Raw genomic sequence first — 25,472 nt, 5'->3', positions numbered from 1 at the left:
AGAACAACAAAAAAAAAAGAAAAAAGGAACAGAGAGCTTCAATGAGCATCTATGCCCAATTCATAGAGGTTACTGGGACTGGCAGAAGGAAAGACAAAAGTCTGCATTGTCAGTACAAAGTCACTCACCTCGACTGTAAAGGGGACTGCTGCTGAGCGGAGGTGGCACAGTTGTGGCTGGTTTCTGTGGTTTGGATTGCACAATAATTTGATAGCCTTGCATGAGACGCTGACAAATAAACTCCTCAAACACCTGTTGGGCTGTCATCTGCACTCCTTCCTCATCTCTCCTGAACACAAAGGTTAAAGAGACAAGAATAAGGAAGCTGACCACACACCTATTCTTAGCTCTGCATTTCCTAAGCGAGGATTTACGCCTGCGCCGGGCTCTGTGCAAGAACAGCCCTCTGCCTGTGGAAACCAATCTGCAGGAACAGGAGAGAAAAACGGCTACCTGTCTGTTCTGAAGAGGTGATAATTAGCTGTCCGGCCATACTTATTAATGCCTTTGACAGCAGTTTTGCAAGTAGCAACCAATTTGCTTGCAACAGTTGTTAAACTTCCAATAAATTCACCAATGATCACTTTTACAGCATTCTGCAGAGAATCTAGTGCAGTTTGCACATGTTCAGAACTGCAAGTGTGCAGGCAGCGCTCCACCCTCTCCCATAGCATGAAGTCTAGAGCAGAGAGAGATTAAAAGACACATCACTATGGCATCTCATTACAACTACTGCTCTGAACTTCACCTTCCTGCTATAAAGGGACATTTGACATTTCTTTTAGGTATTTCTTCATTAATTTTGCTACTTCCTTTGTATTTCAATCACTCTGGCTAATACTTTTGGTTTGTTCCCATAAAGCAGCAACAGGAACAAGTCTTTCTGATGTCTTACAAGCTGTGGAAAGTTTGAAAAATGTATAAGATGGGACAGCTTCAGAAAAAAAACAAACCAGTTCTACAAAAGAATAGTCACCAGAAAGCTCCAAGACAAGTCAAGAAGTTCTATTTATCTCACTAACACTAGTTTCCACTAAGACTCTTTAAACTAAATATCCCTGAAAGTGAGGATAAGCATCTTAAACACTGTGCATACACATGTAGTGTTTCCAAAATACTTGCTAGAAAACAGATTAACAAAGATGATAGCGTGAGGTTGATTTTTTTGACTGAAATGCAACAGAACAAGACAAGAGATGTAAAATCTTGAATGCAAACAATTTCTAATATAAAATCTGCAGAACATAATATTGTCGGATGGTAATATCAGAAAAGGTGCAAAGTTACCAGTGAAAAGAGAAAAATCTAAGTATCCTGCTAACTATGTTAGCAATTCATCTTTCTCTTGTACATTCTCCAAAGTGTTCCTCTTCCATCAACCACGCCTTAAGCACTTTGATTCAATGCAAGTTACTTTACAGAGAAGGTTCTGGCCAAACCTGTCAATGTCAGCTTCTGGAAGGAGATCATAGCAACCCTCAGTGTAATCATTCTGCAGGCTCTGACGGTCAGGGAAGTAGTCCGTGGTAAGAGGGAGACATGCCGGAGTAGTGAGAGATTTCCAGTCCACTCCAACTGTACAACAGAAGCCTGGCACTACGGGGGGAGCAGACAGCGTCAGAACTGCCTCGTTGTATCAATGGGGGGGCAGACAATGGGGGCATATATGGTCACCCATGAAAAAACAGGGTGCAGAGGAAGATGAAAGAAATGTGCGAAGAGGAAAGTTAGAAAGAATGAGGGACAAAAACACAGTGGGCATAAAGTCAAGAGGAACAAAAAGGAGAGGGAATGAGAAGGGAGAAAGAAAGCAGGACGGGGAAAAAGGGAGGGAGAGAAAGAGACAGAGTTTGTTAAACAATGCAGTGCACATGCTAATTCAATCCCATCATGCAAATGGCATTCAAAGTTAATGCATTTAATTTTCTGCTGATTGAAAGCTAGAGCTGACAAAGCCACCGCTCTTCCAAAATTACAGCAAGTCAGGCGCAGTTACTCATTATTAATAAAACAGATCAACATTCCAAGTCTGAACAAGAAAATCAGACCAGCTTTGCATCCTAGACAACTGCAGAAGGAGCTGGGGATGAGGAGAGAAAGAATGACAGACCAGCCTCTCTCTGGAATAGCACAACAGCAAAGAAGGGAGTATTTCTACAGTTATAAAAACAGAAGACAGATCCAGAGGGGTGGGAAGACCAGAAAAATAGTAAATTGGAAAGCAATCCTTCCCCACACCCCTTCCTAGAGTTATGGTGCAGTTTTGAGATTAGAGATCTAAAACTAGACATTAAAAAGCAAAAGCTATCTAAACTATACCAAGTCATCGCATTCACTGCTGCACTACATTCTAACCTGCCTCAAACGATCTGTATCAAGGCACTTGGCAACTACTCACGCTTAACTTACTGTCACAGAGATCTTACACAGTTATTTTACTATAAAAACATTAACATTAATGGCAGCAACACTGCACAAGAAAGCAATACAGGACAGACTGCTATAAAGAAAATGTTCTCTTAAGCAGTCACACACTTGTTTCTGTACTAGATGAAGACAGATATTTCTCAGTAAATGGTACCAAATTCAGAAACTGACTGTACTACTTCCACTTCAGCTAGCTGGTGCCAAGCAAACTTTTCATATTGAGAGGCAGGTAAGAGGTCAGCAGCTTTAGGTTTTTGCATAATTGTGTCTGGTACGGAAAGACTTTCAGATGTAATATGACAACCAGTTTCACATATTCTTAAGATACAGAACTGCAATCACAGTGAGACACACAGTAGAGGGAGATCCTGCAAATTACTGCAGAGCAAAATAAGCTACTGCCAGAAGACAAGCAGGCTCCTCAGTTTCTTGCCTACCACCTCCTGATGCCTCTATATATGTACGTGCCCTTTCCCTCCCTATCCCTATGTAAACTTTTTTCTAAACCTTTCTCCTGCTTACTTGGATCCGGAGAGTTTGAGACAGCATCTTCCAAGGAATTCTTGTTCTGAGTTTTAAGGTTCATCCCTACAAGAAAGAAATAAGTATTTTATTTTAAGCAATTATGCACTTCACTTTCATTTCAAATAAAAATAAACCAAAAGCATGCAAATGTTCTAAGAATATGGCATTTCTCTCAGTGGGAGGAACTCACGGTTCTGCGTAGCAGAAAAATACACAAAGCCAACTAATGAAGAAAAAATGACATCTTGGATGAAATTTGAAGACTGCATTAAAAGTGTTCAGTAGCTAAAAATAAATGAAAAACAACCTCCCCAAAATGGTGAAATACATCTTGAAAAGTAGATGTCATAAAAAAAAGCAAATAACAAAAAAAGAAAAATCTCCTGTAATCATTTAGCTTGCTAACCTCAAGGTCTCAGCAGCTAAGTACTTTCAAATGCCTTCAGTACCCAAAACCTTCAGTGCCCCTAAACAGGTCCAATATATTAACTACAGACTGCTTAAAACTACCACATTCTGAAAACATGGTAGTAGCAACTTCCATCATGTTTCAACATGTAAGATACACCTCAGCCCATACTTCACTAAGAATCGTAAGGAAGTTCTTATTCATTGTGAAAGGAGATAAAATGATAGCTATTGAAGAGATGCTCAGTTTCTGAGCAAAATTCACTTTATTCAGTTTATACTAACCTAAATAAAGACTAGCAAGGGACTTAAGACTAATGAAAATGTATATTTAAGTTCTGATTAGTATTTAAGACACTATGATTTTTCTCACTGTCAAATAGATTTGTTCTAAGCAACCTATTAACCTGGAAAATAGATACTAAAACTGCAGCTCAGTGAACACTAAGCCAACGAGATGCTACGGTACCCCTTGACCAGTTCTTCCTAGTTCCCATGTGACATGTCTGTGGTATTTGCATCAATATTAGTGCAGTTACAGTGAAACAATCCACACAGCAAAGAAAAACCCCAGTTACTCTTCATTTGAATCAGTTTCCTGAGCTGGTTCACCAGTGTAGCTGCACAAACAGCTCTTGTGGTACCTGAGAGGAAACGAGCAGCTAAGGAGACAAGAAAAATTGCTGGCTTAAAAGGCATTTATCAAAATACAAATTTCGGTAAGCCTCCAAACATTTAAAAGGAGCCATTTTGATACAACCAACTTTAGATTTATCCAGGAAATTGATAGCAACATCATAGCTGTTACTCTAAACAGCATTTACTGACAGAAAGAACGGTCATCTGCTTCCTCGATGATGCCCGTAAAACAGCAGAGGAGCTGGCTCAGACTGGCATTCATCTTTCACCAACTCCACGGGTGCCATCTGCCATCTAGTTAGGGAATTGCAACAAGATTTATTTCCTCTGAATTATCATCTACCATCTGCCGGACAATAGAGACAACGTGCTGAACGTCAACGTAAACAGATGTTCATTGTGAAGCCCATGCTGCAGCAAAACATGCTGTGGGCAGCAGACGAGAACCAGGCTCACTGAGAAATTCTATTTTTGGAAATTAAAAACAATAAAAAGAAAAACCAATTTCATTTCACAGGTGAATCAAGCCGTAAGGGAGAAACAACATTAAATCACTGAGTCACAGTGTGGCAGCCACAGCTGGCCACACTTTAGTCAGCCAAGGTGTTCCTAATGACTTCCACCAAGACCCACACAGAGTATCTTCCACCACATGCATGATTTGTATCCAATCTACAGGTACAAAAGCCTTCTATAAAATGCAAGTGTGTTTATTGGCAGGATATGCTCTGCATCTACGTTGTGCAAATTGTATTCAGCAGCTGAACTGCAGTTTAGCTATTGCGAGAAGAAACAAAGTCTATCTGGAAGGTGGGGGGAAAAAAAAAGTAAAAAAGTGAAATGTATTCAGACTAAATCCACAGAAGGAAACAACAGAACTAAATCACTTGTAATGCAATTATGTGAACACAAAGAGAGACACAGGAAAATAAAGTCTGCTAACTTCTTTATGGCTCTTCAAGGTATGAGTATAGGGGCAAACAATTGTTTTTATCCAAACGTAATTCAGAAGGACAAAATTTGTTTTTAAAACTAAAAAAAGAACATAAATCTTGAATGCTAGAGTCCAAAAGATCATTTTTTTTTCCATGTGCCTATCTAAAAACCACATCCATAAAATCAGAAAGTAGGTTGCAAAATACAGACAACACAACAGAACGCTTAGTATGGTTCCATTTAACAGGATTCAAAAGAAATGTTGAGAATTTCCACTAATTAAAGTGTCTGGGTAAGTTAAGACAGTGCTAATCTTCAACTGAATGTACAAACACGTGTCTTCTGTCAAAAATGTGATGAAATATTTTGGGCTGTGTGAATAACATTTAGTATAAACACTGCCATGTTTCAAGTACTTAAAATCTGGAGAAAGTACATTTGTAGATAATGACAAGAAATACTAGAAAACAATGAATCCCAGAACTTACCATGCAAAATAAATCTGCTTTTTTACAGCTTCTCTCAAAACCTAGATACGACCTCACTTTATTCTTTTCATCAGCTTGCATATGTAAGATATATATGTATTCAAACAAGTTTCTTCATCCAAAGTGTGACATCTTAAGGCAAGCTCACCCGGAAGAAAGAAGTTCTGAACAGTACCAGTGCATATGATGGAACTAAGCAACTGCCTGAGAGCTTATTGTATGTAAACAATGAGCATCTTTCTACACTAAAATTTATAAGACCTACCTAGAGAAGTAGAGACACAGGAAACAAAACCAAAAAACTCCCAAAACCCAACAAACCAACACAGAAAACTACCAAGCACCAAAAAGTCCAAGTAAGAGCATTAATTGATCACTCAAGTTGGAAACTGCTTTTCCATTCGTGATTCCTTCTACTTTGTAACGCCCAGTCCACCCACCTTCCCTGACTTCTGCTCTATTACTTTGTCACTGTCTTCTATCCCAACTCCATGCTCTACCATTGCTTTGTTACCTCCGCTGTTGCTGCCAGCCAGACCATTAGAGTACTCCTCTGTTCCAGTGAAGGTCAGGAAAGAGGCACTGTCACCAGGATGTCGAGAGCTGACATGTCTGGAGAAAAACAAAATACCCTGTATTAGGCAAGCTTTTCTCACTCATGCCATTCCTTGCTGATGTAACCAGTAACGAGCCTGTTGTCTCAGCTGAGCCAGTGGTGAAACCATGCTTTTAATGATGTTTGCAGAGATGGTAACAGGCACAAAAGCAGCGCAGCGAAGGCTGTAACAATATTCTACATCTGTTCATACTGTTTGTTCTTTGCCTCTTGCAATAACCAATGCACTATACTCATGTACCTCCCAGGAGAGAAATAAAACTTAGCTAGTTATTTACAGACCTGATTTCACGGTCTATAAAACCAATATTCCATACTGAGCAAATTGCTTTGGATGAGTACGTCACCCACAGAGACCACAAAGAGATCAAGAAAAAGAATTATCAAGAACATGACAAAAGTGATTGGCATTAATGACAAGATACTTTAGCACACTAGGATGTACTTATGAAGTAATGAAAAGGTAATAATTTTTTTTAAAGTAGAACTAAGGAACGAAGTTGGTGAGGACGATGTCATATTAAAATTATGCAACACAGAAAGAGATTAGAGTATTCTAAAGGAAAATACAAAGTATAATATAGGACAACAATTTCCCTATAAAAAGGAAAAAAAGCACAAAAGAGTAATTAGGCAGTGCCATTACCTGAAGGACTGCTTGAAGATAGCAGCAAAAAAACCTCAACATATTATTAAACTTAAAGATCACAATCTGTAACAGCCTTACTGTAACATACATGAAATTTTAAGGAAAAGGGATGTTCATCCTAAGGACCTCACCTGCCAGTTGCCTCATGGTAAGCCAGCTCCAGCAGCTCAGCAGAGGAATGTGTCAAATCCTGCTGCCCACTGCCCTGCATTTCTGCCATATTCTGACGGGTTTGATGATGGATCTGGATAGCTTCTCCTGATGGACCTACACAGTTACAGTTTGATCATTAATCACCACATCTGCATAGACTCTTCAGTTGCTTGTACCCTCCTTTTGTCAACACCACAGGCAACGCTAACTAATGGAAATTAGGAAAGCAAGTTTATGAAATCTTCAAAGACTTGAGCCTCTGGCATCTTCCCTGAAGCCAGTGAAGCAGGATATTCTTTTAAACCTTTTCGGAGGACCTACTTACAAGGCACTGAACAAGTATGAGAACAATTCAGCACCTGAAAGTCAACCCAAATTATAGTTATGATTCACTTCAACAGCCTCCATCTACTGTAGGACTGTTCCACAGTACCTGATACTGCCAGTTTTCCAACAGATGGCAATATTTTCAAAAAGAGGATCTCTGTATTATCAAGCCCACACACTCAGTTCAGCCTGTTACTTCAGGACGCCAGAGTTCACACTGGTTCTCTTGGTGCGTTAATGCTTGGACAAGGAACAAGTAACAGCAATCTAATATGCAATGAAACAGACATACCCACAGGAAAAGTGTGCATCCAGCGCCTCCGGTTAGATGTAAGCTTCATGGGCATGCGGGATGGGGCAAACGGGTTTATCAGTGCGCGCTGGGGTGTGTAGCCCCCAGGCCGAATGTGCAGCATGGATTCTGCACTGCCGACATGGAACCTCCCAGGGGCACTGGAGTCACGTTGCTGAGACTCCAGCATGTTCTCAAGGACATCTAGAAAACACAACTTAAAGTCAACATGAGATCACGCGGAAGCCGAGCAACAGAGAATGAATTGCTTAGGGATACAAAGATTCCCCAGGGTAAGTGGGAATACAGAGAGCTGAGGAGTAGGCTGGGAGAGAAGCTGAAAGCAATTTCAATCCAGTCTGCAAGTTACAATGTAAACAAGAATCTAGAAAAGAAAGAATATTTCATCTGCCATTACAGCATTGCTGTATACTGTGTCACTTCATACTAAATGAAGCCATGAAGAAACCACTTGCTAAGACAACTACGAAGAATTACTCAGAGCTTTGAGAATTCCTGAGAATTTAAGAGACTGACGCACCAGAAACTTCAGGATGAGCAAAGACAGAGCAGAAGCTACAACTGAGCAACATATGTTTTTTGTGACATTCAGATTTGACCACTGAAATCCGAGATTACTTCCAGAAGACATGGGACACAATCTCAGCAAGCTAGCAGTTAGTCATTACTATTCAATGTAGAACAGAAGTGCAGTTATTTAGAAATAGGAGAAATAAGCCAGATGACTAAGTAGCAATTACTCTGATCAACATAAATCCCAAAGAGAAGGAATTATCACTCTATGCTGTCAACCAAAACGTGAAAAATCTCTATTACTCTGAGTCTTCCCTCCCCACCAGTCCTATTCCACACACATCCCCTTCCAGCTGCACACCCTCAGCTGGATCAAAAGACTATCCTTCAAGTTAAAGGATTAACAGAAGTAACAAAAAAAAAGTGTATATTAACTGACAACATGGGAAAATATGAAAGGTAAATGCAACATCAAGTACACTGTTGGATAGCAGTTCTACACCAGTAAACCCAACTCCTGTAACAGCATAACTATGGTATCAGTTGTCATACAGCATGACACGAAAGAAAAACATAGAGAGTTTTCAGGGATAGAATTTTACAGAAAATCAAGACATTACAGGAGGAACACAATTTACCTAGAAATTAGTTGGGTTTGTAGAAGATACCACATACTGTCTGAGAATAAAAGTAAACTTGAAGGAAAAAAAGGAGACTGCCAACACTGCTAACACACCAAGATAGCTCAGCAGTATGCTGTGACAAGGAAGAATCCAGAAAGTGACTCTTAATGACAACTAATCCCCATAGAGAGAGTTATAAGCAGGATTCCCCAGGGCTCACTGCTAAGGCCAATTCTCATTTGACAGATTATAGGTGACCTGGATAATAAAAAGTTACTTGTTCACATTTGCAGGCAGGCACGGGAGAACAGTCAAATATGAAAGAAGTCAATAGACAAGGGAAAAGAGCAAATCAGTGTCAGGACACTTCAATTTAGGACAAGCCAATTAAGAAAAAAAAAACAACAAACCAACAATGGAATTGGACAAGGGTAACAAAGGGAGAACACGCATCCAGCCATAGCTGGAGCTGTGGAAAAGGTGTACCACGAATGCTGATATAAGCACCACTTCCCAAGCGCTGGCCTGGCAGTAGCCACACAAGCTCCCATCTTCTCTCTCCTCCCTCATCACCTAAGGTACTTTCCCATCTGCCTTAGGCTGACCTCTGGTGCTGGTATAGCCCAAAGAGCTGCTGACTTCACACTGGTGCAGATGAGGCCGTGGGATCATCAGGATGTTGGAGATCTTTCCCAGTGAGCTGTCATCAGAAGCCTGGCTCCTCACCTCCTCTGAGGGCAGCGTGCGGCTCTGCAGAGAAGGGCTGCACGAGACGTCGTAGGAACTAGAGCTCTTTCTGGTACGACTTTCTCTCTCCCTCACAGACCTGCTGAAAATAGAGAGATATGTCCAGTGATATGAAAAAGAGATTAATTCCTGGGTCATCAAGGAGCTTGAACAGGCCCAAGTCACATAAAAGACTCAACACTCAATAGGTGAACTCAAGAAGAAGACTACAAGGAGGCTATCACTATTTTTTTGACTATGTGGGTACTATATACTTTTGTGCATCATACAAGAGAAGAACAACACAGCTGTGAAAACAGCATGCTCAACTCTTTATGCAATTCTACAGGCCAAGCTGGTAACGTAGATGTGGCCTAGATGGTACTAGACCTGAGCCTACAGTGCTAGGAACACATAGCTACAAGGAAACTACTTCGAATTATTAACTCTGTTAAATTGTACTGGCATCATCCAGCATGGATTTCTAAAAGCTCCTCATATTAACAAGCGAGTCCACATGCACGGCTTCCTCAGATTTAGGCAATACTACTGAAACACAGCTAAAAAATACTTTGAAACAAGTTCATCAATCCCACGTTCCTGAAAAAGCACTAAAATTTCTAAGTTGTTCAATGAATTTGGCCAGGACCTGCGGATAATTAGCCTTTCTTCTCAGAGGAAAGGCCACAGAATACCTGAGAACCTGCGCTCAGTTTCTCTGTTTCTTCTCTCATTCAGAAAGGCATCATCTTCAGGGAAGACTCTCCACCACTCTACGTTCAGCACCAGTTACTAAGCAGAGCGCCCAATTAATGCTATTTCTACAAGCCTGTGCAAGTACTTTCTAACACAGCTTGCAAAACCTGCTAGGAACTTAGCAAGACTACCTTCATTCTACTTCAGACAAAATTAATGATGTAAGGAAAAAGTATCCTTATGCCTTCTTCTAGATCCCACGCACTATCTTAAAAGTAAAATACCTGGCAATCAGTCATAAATACTAGCTACAGATAAAGCTTTTTGTTCAATTGTAAGCACGTGGAGCTTAACTGTCCTTGTATTTTTCAAAGCATTTTATGCATCAAGAAACACACCATAACATGGCTACTCTAGAACTAGTGCACTCACAAGCCTCTTACCTGAAAGTGGTACAGCGCTGGGCTCTGGATGGGCCTGGCAGTCTGAACACCTGGGCATCGTAGCCATCATAATCCACCTGGATAGGCAGGGCATTCTCAGCATCTTTTGGAGCCCCTAATGCTGAAATAAAAATCATATAGCACTGGAAGCTCTTTAGAGAATGTTCAAAATCTGCACCTTAGAAGTATCCAACTCTCAACACTAAGTATCTATTCCAAAAGAAATCACACACATAAGTCCCAAGAGCAGAACAGCTGGAGCAGCTTAATTATCAAGTTTGGTGCCTCTGAATCAGGGTTGTTGAGGCCTTAATATCTTTCCCTCATATATCCAAGACATTAAATTAATAATCAATAAATCGATCCCTGTACGAACAGATGCCTCAAGTTCCTCACGAGGGAACTGCACTTTTAAAAGCATCTTTGAAAGAATGTACAGCCTGACTTTTAAAACGCTCACCTTCCTGAAACGAAGTGGTATTAGAAGAACGCAGGCTTCCCCCACTGTCATTCTGTGGTTACGGCACCGAGGACATCCCAAGCCAGTGAATGCCCTCCTGTCCTACTCCCACCAACAGTACCACTAGCACACCAGCCTGATACCACCTATTCCTCTAGCCAGGTGACAAGCAGCCAGGACAGAAACTCACCCCTCCATATTAGTTATTTGCCAAGAAGGCAACTGATATATGCACATTAACACCATGGATAACGACTGTGTGGTTTTGATGGTTTTCAGCAACAATTGTCCCTTCCTGCCTCTCATCAGGAGTGTCTTTGCTGAAGTGTCATTGTTTTACTACAGCTGTTTGTTAGTTTGGGAGTTAGTGGGATAGATCATTCCAGAACAGAGTTACTCACAGGCATCTCGGTTATTTTTTGCTTTCTCAGTCAGTGGCTGGAGGGTCCAACAAAGGAAGTGTGATGTGACAAAAACAAACAAACAAAAAAAAAACGAGCAAGAGAAAAGACAGAGAGAAGGGAGACAGTCAGCATGTTCTAAGGAAATACCTCCCAGTGTGATCAAGCATCAGATTTAAAATTTATCCTGCTGACTGAGAAGGCAGTCAGACCACTTCAGAAGTATTAATTACTGATACTCAGTCAAAAACCCATATAAAAACCCACATCTTTGTCAACACCTCTCTTCCTCTCCATGGAATTCTTCATTATAGAATGAAAATCTAATTTTTATGGTGGCTAAAACATTTCTCCTTGAAAGACCTACATACTAGTCTCTCATTCACAATCCCTACAACAATCATTACAGCTTTGCTTTCACTGTCTTTTAACACACAAACTTAGTCACGGCTGTTGGAATACTTGCTAGAAAGAGTCTAATGCTTGGCTGAGAAAAGGTAACTGACAAGCTAGCAAGAAGAAAAGATAAATCAGGAAGATACCTACTTTCCTTCCTGCCAGCTTGATCCGTGGAGTGAAGCTGTTACACTGGAGTTGACTTTTGGATGTGTAGAAACTGAAAGGAAAAACAGGGTGGCTCAGCTGTCTTCTAAGAACTGAACACAGCTGGTTAGTTCCACAGCAAACAGCCCGTGAATTCGAGGATTCGATGGAGAAAGGGGATACCTTTCTCTGCGTAAGACAACACACGGAAAACACTGACAGATGGTTAACTTGGGAGAAGCTACTCTTTCCTTGATTCCCACACGGCCCCAGTCTAGACCTCCTCTTAACATGCTTGCATCTGCATTCCCCACTTCACTTCCTCCTTCTACAGAAAGGTATCCACTTTCACTGTCTACACAGTACTGTGCAGTTCACACAAGTCCTTCCCTAATTTACATGACAGTAATGACTCACATCAGCTGCTTGAAAACTACACACTTTCTCCCATTTGAAATACTTTATTAATTAAGACCTGTTTCTCATCATCAGAAGCTTTTAAATCCTGCCTTATTATAAGCCTTCAAACACCCTTTCCATCTATGGCAAAGATCAGAAGCCTTCCAGCCACTCGAAAATACTGGGTATAGGCAACACACGAGTGGTAATTGGTCAGGACAGTCAGTTAATGCACGCACGTAAAATGAGGTATTAAAACAGAGAAAAAAAAATCCTACAGCAGAATAAGGACTGAGGAGATCGTTTTCATCCTCAGCCCTGAATTCTACGTGTAGGGAAAGAAGAGAGAGTATTATGGCACAGAATGTTCAACAGAAAGCAGAAAGGAAACCTACCATGCCTTGGAGTGAAGCAGTGTAACACTGAGCCTCAGTGTCTCCTGCAACTGTTACAACGTTTATCCATGTTATCCACATTTTCTCTAACTGTTCATTTGGGATGTATTTGTTTTCACTAACCACCAATCTGGTTGAAGTGATTGTATTTTTTGTTTAGTTTCCTGACCTTCAAGCATAGCTAAAGGATAGAACTAAGTTAGCTGGAAAGAGAGCTTAAGATCAAGACCTTTTATTCTGCAAATTGCCTGATGACAAATTGCAATTGTCATCTCTGATACGTTGCATTAATGCCCAGAGCTCTGCAAGAACATTCCTAGTTCTGCAAGACTATTGTAATAGATGTCTTTGCTTCACAAGGAGAGCAGAGGAAATAAACAATGACAGAAGAAAGGGAATTCAGTAGATTATAAAGAGGAAAGTGAAGCAGAAGTGTTTAGCAAAGGCTAATACAGTTCACCTACCTATGGTTTATCCAGTGAGGAATATTGTAGTCATCACCCAACCTGGAGTCACCAGGTCCACAGCGATTATGGAGCTGTAAGTAATTCAGAAGCACAGCAACTAGTTGTGTCTCGCTAGTCACAAAAGGAGTAACATTTCGAGTAGGAGCAGAGAGAAGGCAAAGGAAACATGCATTACCTTAAAGAGTGGTACAGCATGCAATGGTTGCTCTCCCATGCATACCAAGTCCACGCCTATCCCTGTAAACAAAGAACAGTAGAGTTCGGCTATCTACCATGCAGGACTGATGCTAAGTCAAAACAGATCATCAATTTGAGCTGAAGGGCCAATTTGTATTCATATCAGATTTTAAGATGTAATTATAGTGAAAATGTTAGTTAACAGTCCCATGGTATGGTCACAAACCAACAGTGCCAGTGAGGATATAAGAAATGTTTCTCCTAAATTAATGCAAGTCATGGAAGATTATTCTTTAAGCGAAACGTCTGCATGGACAGATGAAGTTCTCTATCACAAACAAAAGAAATAACATGCCTATAAGCTCTCTGAAAATCTGCCCATTTCAATATGAAGCGTGGACACAAGTCCTCCAGCTGTAACCCCTCTTTCCAGAGTACGCAAGTTACAACAGGTACCTTTCCACAGCAAGAAAAAGGAAGAGCTTTTCCAAATACATGTGTGCCATCATAAAGGTTGTACAGTATTGCCAGTTATTTACCATTGTCTATCATCCGCTGTTTGGTCAGAATCATAAGGAGTCGATCAACTTCAAACACACCCACACCAGGTGTGATGACCACAGACATCTGGCCAGTACGATCAAAGTTCCGGTTTATGTAATGCTTGTCGAACACTAAGAGAAAGAATTAGGGAATACTTTAAAAGAAAAAAGATTCTGGATGTTTTTTTTTTTCAGAGCAAGGGAGGTGACTCTCTATTAACAGTGACATTAAAGAAGTTTCCACAAAGCACATGCAAGCGTGAGAGAGCCTTGTCCAACCAATAAATGTTAATAAAGCTACAGGAGAGAGAGGAGTTAAGGCAGAAGAGAAGATGGGAACTAGATACATAAAAAGGAATATTTTTCTCACATGCTTAGTGTTTCATTTAAAACACCTCAAAAAAAATCCAAAACCAACAAACTTGAACCCCAACAAGGCAAAGTCCATTACTAGTCATTTAAAATAACATCCTGTGCTCTCTCCTGTGAGAGTAACAAGACAGCTACTAAGGTGACAGAGCAACATCTGATGTACAGAACCACAAAAAGCAGATCTTTGGAGAGCCTTTCCAGCTCATCAAACCCATCTCCCTGCTAAAAAAGATGGATCAGCTTCACCTAAATCACATTTGACCCAAAGTGATTTTGAAATGCTTCCATAATTAAAAATTTCAACTCCTATTCCAAGAGGTTCTCATACAGACCCACAGCTAGAAGAAGTTTCATCCTAACAAGTTCAGGTAAATGGCTCCTGAAGCCTGAAATAGCCAATACTCAGTTATTTGAGCACCACTGGTTTTCCAGAGACACGCAAATTTCTTCTAAGGCTGAAAATGACAACTTAACCACCCAACATTCCCCTTCTCTTCACAGTGTTAAGGAACAGGCGACAGAAGTCCACACCCATTTTTTGGCAGCTGCTTTAATGGTTCCTCCCCATGTATTTTTATCCCTTGTTTATAACTTACCATTGAATGAAAGATTTATGGCCTCCAGGTAGTTTCCTTGTGCCGAGGTAGAATTGTAACCTGCAGGAAAGCCCTCTGGACAAGAGTTCAGAAGGAAAAAAAAGAAAACAAATAATAATCTCTATGTAGACTAGCTTTTTAAAAAAAAAAAAAACAAAAAACTGCATTGTAGTAAATCCTACCAGTCCAACAAATTACAGGCAAAATTCATATTGAAAAAAAAAAAGAGAGAAAAGTGTAAAAGCACGGTAAAGAAAGATTCTTGTACCTGCTTGCTCTAGTCGTACCAACACAGGATACTGGATGAAAAGCTTTTTAATGGTCACAAGCAATGAGGTCCACTCTTCTCGTCTCTCATTCTGAACTACCACTCTAGAAAGAGCACAACTCAATGAGGATCATGGAAGCAAGCTAAGAAGAGGAAGTGAGAAGGGATGAACAAACTATAAAGAGGAACGCACAAAAAGGTGTTTCTTCCTTCTGCTGGGTAGCACGTTAGCACTACCGCATGCTCGTAGCCATCACTAAGGCGTAAATGCACACGCAAAGCTGGGGACATCCCCAGCCAGAATCATCTCTCACTTCTAAATGGGCGATCAGCGTTCTATGTCCAATAGCATCACCGTTCTGCAGAGCAGTAAGACTGCAAACAAGTCCAAGCTGAGAACCAAATGATAGCTTTGACAGCTGCACCTGTTACTGTCAGACAGCTCCAGTACCTAACTGGAAACACTTGGGGTTTCAGCAATGGCACTATCTGTTCTTCTACTCAAGAATGTAAAGGTCTGAAAAATTTTTACGTTTATTGGCAATTCCAATAGAGCACTGACAACACAATATTCACATGCACGTGGAAGACTGACTTAGCAAACATGAGTGTGCGTGCACTCTCAGATGGAATGGGGACAACTCGTCAATTTACTGCCAGTTTCAGAGAGATGTTTTTCACCATCTTAAGTCCTTGCAAGGTCCTACAGTTCATAACATGATATTCTCCACACGGGTTGCACGTACACTGTGAGACAAGAGGTGAAAGAACTGGGAGGAAGACATACTTGTAAAAATCTTCATAAAATCTTCCCTCATGATCCTGCCGAATTGATGCACGATGCATTTCAGGAAACTCATCTGAAACAGAAGCAAAAGCACATATTATTGTATGCTCTTGTATAGAAATGACTCATCTTTTCTAGTAAGAAGCTGTTATTTCCATTCAAAGAAATAACAAAAAACTGAGAAATACCAGATCTCCTACATAATATTAAAATTGCTTTTAAAACAGTATGACAGCTTGAGTATGATGAGGAAAATTTGTCATATATCCTTCTACGTAAGGTTTTCACTGCAGTACTTTCGTAAGAGTGGCTGTGTATCCACTGTGCTTGGTAGGGAATACTTTAGACATGGGCATAGAAAAATAGGGAAAAAAAGTCACTGGCAGCCTGTGACCAACTTTCAAGAAAGGAGATGTGTTTAAAAAAAAGAAACATGAAAATACAAAATTTACATACCTATAGATTTTGCTTCATAAAACGTTCTAGAAAACAGAACCACTGTCACTTCATGACTGCAATTCTTCTCCTGTCCAGGAAGAGCAGATGAAAAAAGAAAACCTTAAGGGTCACGTTCAGCAGAAAACTGTGTGTATATACATATAGGAACACCCTGGTTCCCCTCACACCTAAGGCCCAAGGTAACTAGAAAAAGGTGGACTGTTGTGTCAATACATCTGCATGAGTGCTGCACATGGCTCTATGAAATAATGTAACTGTCTGTCCTGTAGATTCTGTGCTTCTAGGCTGTATCACAGTTAATGAGAGCACTCTCCACTAGTCTCTAAAGAAACTCTTCCCTGTAGTTGCCAAGATAAAAGATTTTTGTTTAAAAAATAAAGGCAGTTGACTCAATTTATTTATACATACTCACAGCAATTTGATATTCTTATTTTTTATGGTTTAGAGAGATGCCCCTAGCAATTCCAGAGAAATAAAAAAATAAAACTTCACTAAGCAGTCACAGTGCTAATGCATACAACAGATTTAAGCTGTGAAGAACACACTGGCCACCCCCTCAAAAGGTAAAGCTCGAAAAGCCCCGTGAGCCCTGGCACCGCTCAGGCCCGTATCCAACATGGTACAGTAGCACTAAAAGCAAAACAGGCGTTTCAGGAGCCCTGCATGACGTGCCTGTAACAACTCTCCAGCAGACAAAAAGCACAATGAAAACAAGAGAAATCTGTTGGGCACACTCCTGCTCTCCTTAACATTCGGGACCATCACGAGCTGTACTATGCACAGGGGTTAGATATTTAGGATTTCAGACTCTTCTGCCTTGTGTGGCTATTCCTTCAATTTAGGTTGTAGATTTTATATAGGCCTTTTTTGGAGTACCGATAACATCCTCTCAAGTCAGTGGAAGTCTGCTGCAGGACTGCTAACAGCAGTTGTATCTGGCTCTGAGGCAGATCATGCACTGAAACAGGAGACATCTCTGGGTTGTTTGGCCACAAGAGGTAGCTAGGCTTTGTTTTTTGAAGCAATTTACTTCCAAGAACCTTGCACATCAAGCACTAAACCCATTATAAACTGTACCAGGGAAATATTCGTAACCGAGTCCTGGAGCAAATAAAATTGTGTAAAACAGACCTCTGCATTATTGCACAAGCACAAACAACCATATCACACATTTAGTGACTTCAGCCCAGCCAGAGCCTCCACACAAACTGTATCATACGAACACAGCAGATACAATAGATCAGTACTGAGGTCACTGGGCACACGTATGATTTAATGCAGACCTGCAGTAACCACTCTTTTGGTGCCCAGGAGCCAGCCCTCATAGTCCTGTAAAGCTTAGCACTGCCCGACACAACCTGAGTCTTCCTCAAACTGGCACATCAATGGGCTCATTAAGGTGGCATTGACTTGTGCGTTCAGAACAGGATGGACTCAATCAGCTATTTACCTTCCATTTTGTGAAGAGGTCAGCAAGGAAACCGTTCACAGCTTTCTCAAAATACAGGTCCCCTGCAAAGAAAACATCTCCAAAGCATCATATAACAGCAGTTGCTTCAACTATGGAGTATATTTAACCCTGAGATTCTAGGATTATTATTTTCATAAGAATCAGAGCAGCTGTGTGCATAATGAATGCCAATGTCATTAAAGCAAAGATGATAAAAAGATCAAAAAGCATGACTATGTTTCAGAGGATGCAAACAAGACTCTTACTGTCACAAGGATCTGACCTTTAAATTCATTTTTCCAACACATTCGCAGCATGCTGGGAAAGCATCTGTACTATCTTTTAGGCATAGTAGGCACAACTGATCCCCTGCTCAGTTTTGAATAGTTGCCCAGTTACATATGCCTAAACACATGGTCAAAGGAAGTGGTAAGAGGTTTGCTAAAGAATTAAGCCAGAAAAAAAATAGGACAGTGACACAGATAAATGACTCATTCTTAATGCATAAAGTTTTAATACTTCTAGCTGACTTTAACTGGGCTAAGGTGGGGTTTTTGCTTCCTCTCTAAGTCAAAGTCAAGAGAAGTCTAAAATATCAAAGTCCTCTTTGCACAGAACTTCCATACATTTCTGTTTTCATTATTCACATAGGCTTGCACCTGCCCTCATCACCAAACACGTTCATGTCCACAGAAAAACCTTTCCAAGGTTCATACTCAGTTGGCCCCCTTGACTTCATCACTGAGATAATGGTACCCAGGCCCTACAACGGGGACAGGAGAATTACGGAATACCTAGGAGACAAAAAAGCGCGGCACTGCAACTCAGGATCTAAGAAGGCACCACAGCACACCTCAGAGCAGGATATTTTAGTTTTCTAGTCGTGGCAGAAATAAACAGTAGCGGCAGTTTTCTAGTAGGGGCAGAAAGGATTGCTGCCATTCACATTCACAACCAGGCAGGTCAGTTACTTACATACCATAAATATCAAAATCCCACATTTCACAGCTCATCTGGATAAAAATATAAACCATGGCAGAAGTGGACCGAAAGACCACCTGTAAAGGAATAAGAGATCTTATTTAAAACAAGATATGTTCACTAAAAGGGTCAAATGCAGAAGTTAACTTACAGAGCAATTTATATGAGTCTGCTCACTGCATTACAGGGAACTTCCCCTCTAACAAGCTGGCATTTCAACAGCCCAAGTAATTCCTAGTGCTGCCAGTGCAGAAGAGTTGAAGTTTACTAATCATTCGTTCTCCTGAATTTATTGCCATTTTTCACCCGACAACACAGCCAATTCAAATGATCCACACAAATCTGCAAGCAAGACAGAATTACAAGAAACCCAGCAGGGAAAGGAAGGGAAAAACATCCTTTCCCCTGCTCCCTGAAACCTTACCCGGGTGTCCTCACTGATGTATCCACAAGTGACTTTCTCACTCTTCACCCACAGTTCACCTGCCTGTGCCCTGGAAGAAAAGGAGTGCAGAATATTTGCTAAGCAGAGTGAATATGAAGAATAGAGAATCAATATTTGAGCAAATAAGGGATGCACCAAAATCTACATTCAAGGATGACTTGAAGATAGAAGTTTATTTGGTTAAAACCTGATCTTGAATCCAAAAGATGTCAAACAGCCATTTCCCTCTGTATCTGCACATTTCCTTGTCCCTCTGTCATCTCAACAGCAACTGAAGTAACCCTTATCTGAACTAGTAATACATCTTGGGAAGGAGGGGAATATTATAAGAGGTAAAAGGAAAATTATTTGGCATTCATCAGAGGCAACAAGTGTGGCTGGCTGTCCTACTATTAGTTTCTTCCACTCCAAATCAGACAGAAGCCTTCCCCCACCCCATGGTGCAGAAAAATCTGTAGAAGACTAAGAGAACAATAAAACGTGGAGGATTTTTCACAGAAGATTCTCCAATTGGAGAATACTCTGGACTCATTAATCTAAAGCCGTAAGTAACAGTAAGCACGTAGAGGAGGCACTGACCTGATACCTGCAAATTCAACTTTTTGGGTGACATATGCACATGTGCTGACCTAAGAAAGAATAGTTACAGGTGTTAAAAGAACAGTAGGCTCAGAGTGAGCAGATCGATTTACAAAAAACACATTGATGCTCAAACACCTGACCTCTGCCATAAAAATCACAAAAACCACTGAGCATATTTACTACTAATATCTCAGCCTACAGAACCTCTGCAAGAGACAACAAAAAAAATCGTTTTTAACACATATGAACTTCTATTGAGTTATTTGTCTAATTCACTGTGCTTAGAAGAGCCAAAGACTGCACTTCAGAGATGCATAAACAAAATATTCTAATAGCTGCTTATTAAGTGGGACTATCAGAGAGGGGAACCTTTAGCATACTTCTATCTGAAAAACATTTGGATTCAATTCCTTGCAAATGTAGTACATCATTAAAATTCAGAGCATAAGAAAAAAAAAACGCCAGCCACATTTTCAGTGCCCAAGGCAGTACTTAACATTACTGTAATGGAGTAAGAAATGATGGGATTAATTTTTTCTGCAACACATGTACAGCCATTTCGCCAACTCCGCTGCATCACTTACAGCATAAGTTCCCAGGAGCTGCTGACACTGGTCTCATCCTCAGATTTCTACATTTTGTAAAACGCTTATTTTCTTTTACAGCAAGTGAAGAAAAAGGTACAAAACCTCCTCCGCTCTAAACACGAGGACAGCAGAGGCCTTACCAAACTCTTCTTCAGTCGCCACATATCCCCGCGCCCAATATACTGATCTTTAAAGGTCAGCTCCACCAAGTCCAAGGTAACCTCCTGGGAAAGGAAAGAAAAACAGTGCTTAGCTTTTCCTTGTTGTTTCTAAGAAGCACTCTTCAGTCTGTTCTGGTAAGAACCAGACATCACAGGGAGGGCCGTTCTAAAGCAAGTCAACACTGCTAACAGACGCAAGACAAAGGGCAGTTCCATCAGAGTAACCGCCAAAGTTGTGCACTCACCTGGAACTGCTGTGAGCTGCAAGACACTGCACAATGCAGCCAGAAAAAGCCCAAGGACTAAATCTGTGCTACAAGTCTCAGAGCAAACAGGAAGCACAAATAAAACAAATTACTTCCATGTTTCCTGCAGATTTTTGTCTTGTGCTGAACGTAAGGTCAGACTGAAGCTCTTTTGATAGATGGGACATTTACAAGAGATGCCTCTCTTACAAGGCTCTCTGGTGTCAAATAATGCAAATCTATACCATGGCTCTTCTTTTGACTAGGCTACTTACTGTTGCAACGGGAAGGCTTCAGGCAGCTCCAAGCAGACCAGTGTTCCAATGCAACGGGAAGGCTTTGGGCTCTACTCTAAAGCAAGCCCACACTCCTCCAAAGCTCAGGAGGAAACACCTCGCCTTAAATAGTCAGGAGTCACGTGGTTTACTAGACGGGTCAAGGCTATTGGTCACTTGACCACCCATCTCCCAGAGTGACTGGCTGAATGCTGCAGCACCTGTTTCAAGGCAACTTTCCCAGTGTAACGAGCCACAGGTGTTTCTTAGCCAGCCTGCAAAGGGAAAGAACTTTCACAGGATGCTGCAGCGGCCAGAAGATTTCTCCACAACTTACTATTTCTCTTTACTCTGCCTGGTTATCCTGAATTTCCGGAATTTAAAGATATTTGAAATTTCTATCAAGCTGTGTTGAAGCTGGTCCATAGACTTCAAAAAGAGAGCAGGGATGGTATGGACAGACGAAAGGCACACGTAACAAACAAATAGTTCAATTGCCAAAGCCTCATTTTCTTAGGAAAGAAGGCTAAATACCTTTCAATAAAAAATAAATGCCTTTTTTCCAATACTATTGTAGACGGGAATTCACAGGGCTGTGCTTTGAGCTAAGTGAAGGGACAGATGGAAAAAAGTTGCAAAACCACACACCTTTGGGTCAACAACATTCACATGGACATCCTGATATGGTCGCAGTCGGAACACTTGTGCAACTGTCTGATCCACGCTTATAGTTTCTGTCACAAAAATAAGAAAGAACAACGGAGAAGTGAACATCCTCAAAAGGTCTGAAGTGGTTTACAAGCACAAAAGCAACACAGTGAGACTGTCGTGAAACACTTAGGGCCCCAGGAAAAGACAATAACTTCTTTCAGAGCTTCTTTCAGCTATGGCCCAGTTTAAGAGTCATTAAAATCAAAGCAGGCAAGACAAACTCAAAGTTTAGGCTGAGTTAATTCCTACAAGAAGAAAGATATAAAGCTAGTCAGAGAACGCAGAAACAAAAATTTAAGACTAAAAAGCCAATTTTGTTTAAATCACAGCGCACATTACTCATCCAAAAGCAGATACAAAACTGTCTCTTCATTTTCTGATAAAATTATAATCCACCTATTCCCAAACAGACAAAGCACTGATTCTCTTGCAAAGTTAAAATATATAGATTAGTCAATCACAGGTACAGCCCAATGTCTGTCATCCTACTATGCACACCATGAGCCCAGGGTTTTACCTTTCTGCAAATCTTCCTTAAGCGACTTCACTTGTAGAAGCAGAGGACTAGCATACAAAAAAGAAAAAAGGCAGACAAGTTGAGATAACAAGTCTACTCTGGCACATCACTCTAAACTATTTAGTAACACGGAACGTGCAATAAGCTCAAGAGCAGGATTAATGTTTTCTAGAAAGCTTCAAACATCATGCTCTCTGCTTGTAACCCTGTCTTGTTCTTTAGACCCATTATAATTATAAGGTACTCTTTAGGTAAAGGTGGCACTCTAAATGTGAAAGTAACACAGGAACTTCTCAGAACCTCACACAAGTACGCTCCTACTTTTCAGATATGGGTTGCAGTATGAAGAGCTTCATATAAGAAGGTTTATGTTTTTACAGCTGACCAGGAAGTTTTAATTTTGCCTGGGATATACTATACGATGGAACAACCATTAGGTAACAGTAGCTCTATGAAGAGGATAAAGACATTGTAGACTCTATATTCAGTTGCTACTCACTCTATGAAAGGTCAGCAAACTAACATCAAGCACAAAGAATTCCACAAACTTCAAGGAAGAGCTCCTGCTACAGTTATCCCCTTTATTTTTCTTCAGGCAGAAAAAAACAGCAAAAAGAGAATTCACCTGTATTCATCATTGGGATGTGCAATTTCCACAACATCTCCCAGCTTGATTTGAAGAAATACTTTAGGATTCACTACCAGTTCATCATCTACAAGACAAGAACGAATGAGGAAAACTGCAATAAACAGACATATACTAAACACAGATGCTTCCATGTCCGTATGCAATAGCTTACAATGCAATGCAGAAATACACTGGCCCAGGATGAACACACCAGCAATGCGTTCCATTCACTGCACGACAGTGCTCCGGCCCAGCCACTTCAGCCTGGCCACTCTTGCGGGCAAAAACTTTTCTCTCAAATCACAGAATCTTCACAAAAGATTTGTTCAGCAAAACAGTGTGCCTTAATTAGGCAAGCAGAACCTTCTTTTGTTATTTTTCATAAAACAAGCATCGGCAGGAAAGTAGATAGCTATAGAACCTTAACAAGCTCTATTAAGATGCTAGGATTTCAAGTCCAGAAGTAGGGAACAATCAAGTGACATTTTTCTTAGAACACAGAAACACATCTACAGTCACAAGTCATTGACTTGTCTGTCACTTATTACGAGTGACTGAAATACAAGGTTAAAACAAAAGTGACACAATAAAAGGGGAAGAGGTAGAACAAAGCAATTTTATTTTACAGGTGCAATATCGTTCTGCTCTGACAAACACAATTTTATTCTGCTGCATCTTGCTAGTAAGAAAAAGTTTTCCAAACTCTGGCCGATATTACTGCTTGTCACATCAAAGTTCATCTTCACTGTTTTGTTAAAAAGATCAATAAATCGATTAATTGCTTTCAATTAAGTAAGAAAAGGCTGGTCTCACTGTTAGAACCAGGAGATACTGACCACTGCCTCCAAAACCCTTCTTATGTATGACGAGCTTGTACACCTTGTTAGTTCTCATCTTGAATTCCAGTTCTTCTCAGCTACTTTGAATAAAAACAGTTGAAGACATCTTGTGTACCTAACATGGAAATGAAAGCAAACACAGATCTCTTGTCACTACGAAGCCCTTCTTTATACTCTGTGCATGAACAAAGGATGTTATACCAACACATAGCCAAGGATGCCACACCTGAACCGCAGGCATGTTACAAAGTTTAAGAAATGTCAGACTAAACGTTTAGTAACAACTGCTTCTACCAGCACTTCTGTCGGAGAGCTAATGCTGCTCTCTAAAATAATATATTTTATATTTCAAGGGTAAATTCTGAACCTTGTGTTAAATGCATTAAAATGAATACTCAGACCCATGCCCACTGCCAATTATATCTTCTGGTTTTGTCATTCCATCTCTTTCACATGTCTTTTTCCACACCTTTCACAGATGCTGGAACACACAACTGGATGATTTCACACCAAGGCAGCAGAGCTGTACCCAGCAGAGGGCAACGTGACAGAAGTACAAGGCCAAGCACACATTAAGTTTGAGGCACCGGTTTGCATTACTTTGTTTTAACTGCATCAACCGCTGCATTTTTTCTTCCTGCCACTTTCGCTTAAAATTGAGCATATTTCAACAGAGGACCTTTACTGTTACAATTTACTCTTTTAGAAGTGCATTTAAACTGAAAATTATCAGTGGGAGCAAAGTTTTCCTCATAACGACTATAGCCACATTATTAAATTAACAGATAAGCCCTTCTGGCTACAACCCATTAGTTATAACCGTGCTCTCACGCCAAATCAAAACGCGGAGGAACTTAAATCACGCCCTTCAAACGGACTGAGGCTCCGAGCTGGCAGATGCGCTTTTCAAAGCCGACTCAATTACCGAGCTACAAAGGACATGGTGGGGAAAAAATCCCGCACATCCCAAGTTTGTTAAAGTAAACTCCATAAAACCTTCAAACTCGGGACCGACGCGGGTCCCTCGGCCGCCGCGGGGCTCGCCCCGAGGGCGCCGCAGCGCGACCTGCCCCGCACGGGCGGAACGGCGGGCGCCCATGGCCCCGGGGCGCTTACGGCCGCTAACCCCCGCGTTCCGTCAGCCGCGCGTTTACACAGGAGTTAGCGGAGCGAGGCCGGGCAGCAGCGCGGCGGCCCGCACCGGAGCCCCCAGGGAAGGGCGGCGGGGGGCGGCGCGCAGCCGCGGGCGCTGGGGAAGCCCTGACGCCTCAACGCCGCGGGACCAGCGCCGCCAGGGCCGGCCCTCCCGCGGCACGCTGGAGCGCAGCCCCGCCCTTTGCCGCGGAGCGGGGCGAGCGCGGGGCTCTGACCTGCCGGTGCCGCGTCCCGGCCGGCCGCAGCGGCACCGTCCCGACGGGGCTCCCCGGGCAGCGCTCGCCGCTTCCGCATCCGGGGCCGGCGAGCCCGCGTCACGTGACACCCGCCGCCGAGGCGGGTGGGAAGGAGGCGGGCAGGCCGGGACAGCCCTACCGCGGCAGGACGGGCCTGGCGCGGGCACCGGAGGCGGGGCGGGGCGGGGCGGCCGTTGGCGGGGGCGGGGCCACAGCAACGGCTGCCCGGGCCAGGCGCGCGGCGCGGTGCGGCGCGGGCGAGCGGCGGGCCCGGATGAGGAAGTGATGTGAGCGAGGAGGGGGCGGGCGGGC

The 25,472-nt window shown here is 41.7% G+C and overlaps 1 protein-coding gene across 4 annotated transcripts in view; it reads right to left on the bottom strand.

Annotated features, from left to right (window-relative positions):
* Nucleotides 1-25,189, bottom strand: part of DEPDC5 (DEP domain containing 5, GATOR1 subcomplex subunit) — a 46,726-nt gene extending 21,537 nt beyond the window's left edge. For all 4 annotated transcript variants that reach the window (XM_086623557.1, XM_086623558.1, XM_086623559.1 and 1 more), the window contains exons 1-27: nt 25,140-25,189; nt 23,767-23,884; nt 22,928-23,015; nt 22,303-22,349; nt 21,723-21,808; nt 20,534-20,617; nt 19,804-19,853; nt 19,204-19,273; nt 18,778-18,856; nt 17,799-17,860; nt 16,346-16,415; nt 15,890-15,962; nt 15,103-15,206; nt 14,835-14,909; nt 13,864-13,998; nt 13,323-13,384; nt 13,145-13,218; nt 11,890-11,959; nt 11,344-11,380; nt 10,483-10,603; nt 9,223-9,446; nt 7,461-7,664; nt 6,820-6,955; nt 5,938-6,035; nt 2,950-3,015; nt 1,440-1,596; nt 129-289 (exon numbers count right to left, since the gene is read on the bottom strand). In XM_086623557.1, the coding sequence (XP_086479683.1) occupies nt 129-289; nt 1,440-1,596; nt 2,950-3,015; nt 5,938-6,035; nt 6,820-6,955; nt 7,461-7,664; nt 9,223-9,446; nt 10,483-10,603; nt 11,344-11,380; nt 11,890-11,959; nt 13,145-13,218; nt 13,323-13,384; nt 13,864-13,998; nt 14,835-14,909; nt 15,103-15,206; nt 15,890-15,962; nt 16,346-16,415; nt 17,799-17,860; nt 18,778-18,856; nt 19,204-19,273; nt 19,804-19,853; nt 20,534-20,617; nt 21,723-21,808; nt 22,303-22,349; nt 22,928-23,015; nt 23,767-23,824 (2,491 nt within the window). In that variant the 5' untranslated portion in view covers nt 23,825-23,884; nt 25,140-25,189. The remainder of the gene's footprint in view (nt 1-128; nt 290-1,439; nt 1,597-2,949; nt 3,016-5,937; nt 6,036-6,819; nt 6,956-7,460; nt 7,665-9,222; nt 9,447-10,482; nt 10,604-11,343; nt 11,381-11,889; nt 11,960-13,144; nt 13,219-13,322; nt 13,385-13,863; nt 13,999-14,834; nt 14,910-15,102; nt 15,207-15,889; nt 15,963-16,345; nt 16,416-17,798; nt 17,861-18,777; nt 18,857-19,203; nt 19,274-19,803; nt 19,854-20,533; nt 20,618-21,722; nt 21,809-22,302; nt 22,350-22,927; nt 23,016-23,766; nt 23,885-25,139) is intronic.
* Between the last annotated feature and the right edge of the window lie 283 nt (nt 25,190-25,472).

The sequence above is a fragment of the Tauraco erythrolophus genome, chromosome 19, assembly GCF_009769465.1.
Source record: "Tauraco erythrolophus isolate bTauEry1 chromosome 19, bTauEry1.pri, whole genome shotgun sequence".
Lineage (NCBI taxonomy): Eukaryota > Metazoa > Chordata > Aves > Musophagiformes > Musophagidae > Tauraco > Tauraco erythrolophus.
The sequence above is the reverse complement of the archived record's forward strand: the minus strand, read 5'-3'. Positions and strand labels throughout refer to the sequence as shown.